The 2,500-nt window shown below is 50.8% G+C and overlaps 1 protein-coding gene across 7 annotated transcripts in view; it reads left to right on the top strand.

The window, feature by feature from the left end:
• dennd5b (DENN/MADD domain containing 5B) overlaps positions 1-2,500 on the top strand; it is a 59,633-nt gene that overhangs the window by 48,130 nt on the left and 9,003 nt on the right. For all 7 annotated transcript variants that reach the window (XM_076296323.1, XM_076296324.1, XM_076296321.1 and 4 more), the window contains 5 exons: positions 1-9; positions 201-279; positions 631-712; positions 1,139-1,267; positions 1,524-1,645. The exon at positions 1-9 is cut by the window's left edge and continues 144 nt beyond it. In XM_076296323.1, the coding sequence (XP_076152438.1) occupies positions 1-9; positions 201-279; positions 631-712; positions 1,139-1,267; positions 1,524-1,645 (421 nt within the window). The remainder of the gene's footprint in view (positions 10-200; positions 280-630; positions 713-1,138; positions 1,268-1,523; positions 1,646-2,500) is intronic.

Raw genomic sequence — 2,500 nt, 5'->3', positions numbered from 1 at the left:
GTCAAACAGGTCAGCACACACACACACACACACACACACACACATGCATATTCATTCACTAAATCTTCTACGGTGATCTACACAAGATAAAGAAGAGAGATAATGCTGTGTTGCATGGGATGCGTGTGCCATGCGTGCCTCTCTGCCACGCTGCCGTCTCTGTGCTGACTCATGACCTGTTTTCTCTCGGCCATCTGTAGGGGAAGTCAGCCTTGTGGTCACATCTCCTTCACTATCAGGCCCGAGAGGAAAAACAGAGCTTACTAACCGATTCACCAGGCAAGGCACACATACGCACACACACACACACACACACACACACACACACACACACACACACACACACACACACATACATACATACATACATACACACACACACACACACACACACACACACACACACACACACACACACACACACACACACACACACACACACACACACACACACACACACACACACACACACACACACACACACACAGATGCATGTACATGTGAATGCATAACTTCAGACATGAAAACAGTGCACAAACACACACACACTGCAGACACACGTGTGCACAAATACACACACAGACAGGTATGGAAGCTCCATAAGCTGAAGGCCTTCTTATTGTCCTGCAGGGTCAAACAGTCCAGAGAGGCGAAAATCTGATGCCGGTCTCGGGCTCTCAACGCTGCGTGTCTCTGTCATACAGGATATGAGGTATGTGTGCTTCCTGTTTACACAGCTCATGGTGTGAAAGAGATGAGTGTGCTCATGTGAGATGTGAGATGTGGCAGGGGAAAGCCCTGCGAGGCCTCCCACGCATGGCAGTGCAAGGGACTTCACCACTGGACTCTGCTGTTGTCCCTTGTCAGCTGGAGGAGTTTTCTTTGCATGTTTTGTGGTTGTTGGGCAGTTTCATCACTCAAAATTACCTCTCTCTCTCTCCCTCCCTCTCTTTCTCCCTCACTCTCTCCCTCTCTCCCTCCCTCTCTTTCTCCCTCCCTCTCTCCCTCCCTCTCTTTCTCCCTCCCTCTCTCCCTCTCTCTCTTTCTCCCTCTCTTTCTCCCTCACTCTCTGACTCTCTTATCTCTTTCTCTTTCTCTCACTCCATTGTGTTTCCCCATCACTCTATCCGTGGCTCAGGCACATCCAGAGTATGAGTGAGATTAAGACAGACGTGGGCCGCGCCCGGGCCTGGATCCGCCTCTCCCTGGAGAAGAAGCTGCTCTCCCAGCACCTCAAGCAGCTGCTGTCCAACCAAGCCTTAACCAAGTATGTGACTGATCGCCACTCTCTACACAGAACACTCAAAGCCCCTAAAAACTCCCCTAAAAACTCTCCGAATCAGAATATAGAGAGCCATGCACTTGTATAAGAGCATGTGTGGTCCTAAATAGGTGTGCAAATATGGATTTATGCAAAGGTTTCCATCTTTCTTTATATTATAATTAAACTTATGCAATACTACAAAAAACTGCTTGTGTGTGTGTTTGCGGCTAGTTGTGTGATTGTGTAATGTGTCCCACAGGAAGCTGTATAAGCGCTATGCATTCCTGCGCTGTGAGGAGGAGAAGGAGCAGTTCCTCTTCCACTTGCTCAGTCTCAACGCTGTCGACTATTTCTGCTTCACCAACGTTTTCACCACCATCAGTGAGTGGCCCAGCAGCACATGAACTCCAGCAGCACACGACCACAACATTACAACACCAACGCAACGGCCACACACACACACACACACACACACACACGGTGCACACACACCGCAAGCCTCTCAATCACTGCAGCAACGCAGAGCAAAGGACACGCACTGCACAAATGCTGCTACATGTGAAAACATGACCACAAACTTCACCATATTAAGTTGTCTGACATAATGTCTGACATAACGACCCAAAGCATTTTAAACAGCACCTCATACCATGAGCAGAGCGCAGTACTAAAACAAAACCGTTATTTTCACAATGTCTCTTTGTCCTCCATCTGGTCCTTTTGGCTGTCCTGACCTCTGACTCTAATCTCTATTTTAATGAAGTATATTTGAACACCGTCTCATATGGCCAGCGAGTAACTCCGTTTTTTTTTTTTGGCGTCTCAGTTGACGTATCCGTCACTGTCCTCGTCTGCAGTGTCCTGCCCCGTCCTTGTGTGTCCCCCGCCACCTCTCCCCAGACAGCTCCCAGACGATCACGTCTCTGTTTGTTTGGCCTCACCCGCCCGCCGCGCAGCGAGCACCGAGGCAATACCCCCCCCCCCCCCCTTCCGACAGCTCCAACCGCTCACCTGGCCATAAAAACGCTCATTTTCGCAGACCGATGCCTTTTTTTTTTAATCCATCAGTCCGCTCACGTCTGCGCTGCTGTTGTTGTTGTGCGGGGCTTGTGATTGGATCTGACTGCGGTGCGCTGTAGCGGGACGGCCGGGCTGGCGCGGGGCCCGCCGAGGAGGCTGAGCGAGCAGGTGGCGTGCGGGCGGGCATGCGGGCGCAGGCTGTGCCAGTTAGACGGA

This window comes from Alosa pseudoharengus, unplaced genomic scaffold, assembly GCF_046254945.1.
Source record: "Alosa pseudoharengus isolate Yale_2024_CS ecotype anadromous, Long Island Sound unplaced genomic scaffold, YU_APseudo_1.1 YU_APseudo_1.1_scf_20, whole genome shotgun sequence".
Taxonomy (NCBI): domain Eukaryota; kingdom Metazoa; phylum Chordata; class Actinopteri; order Clupeiformes; family Clupeidae; genus Alosa; species Alosa pseudoharengus.
This window is presented reverse-complemented; position numbering and strand designations above follow the sequence as displayed.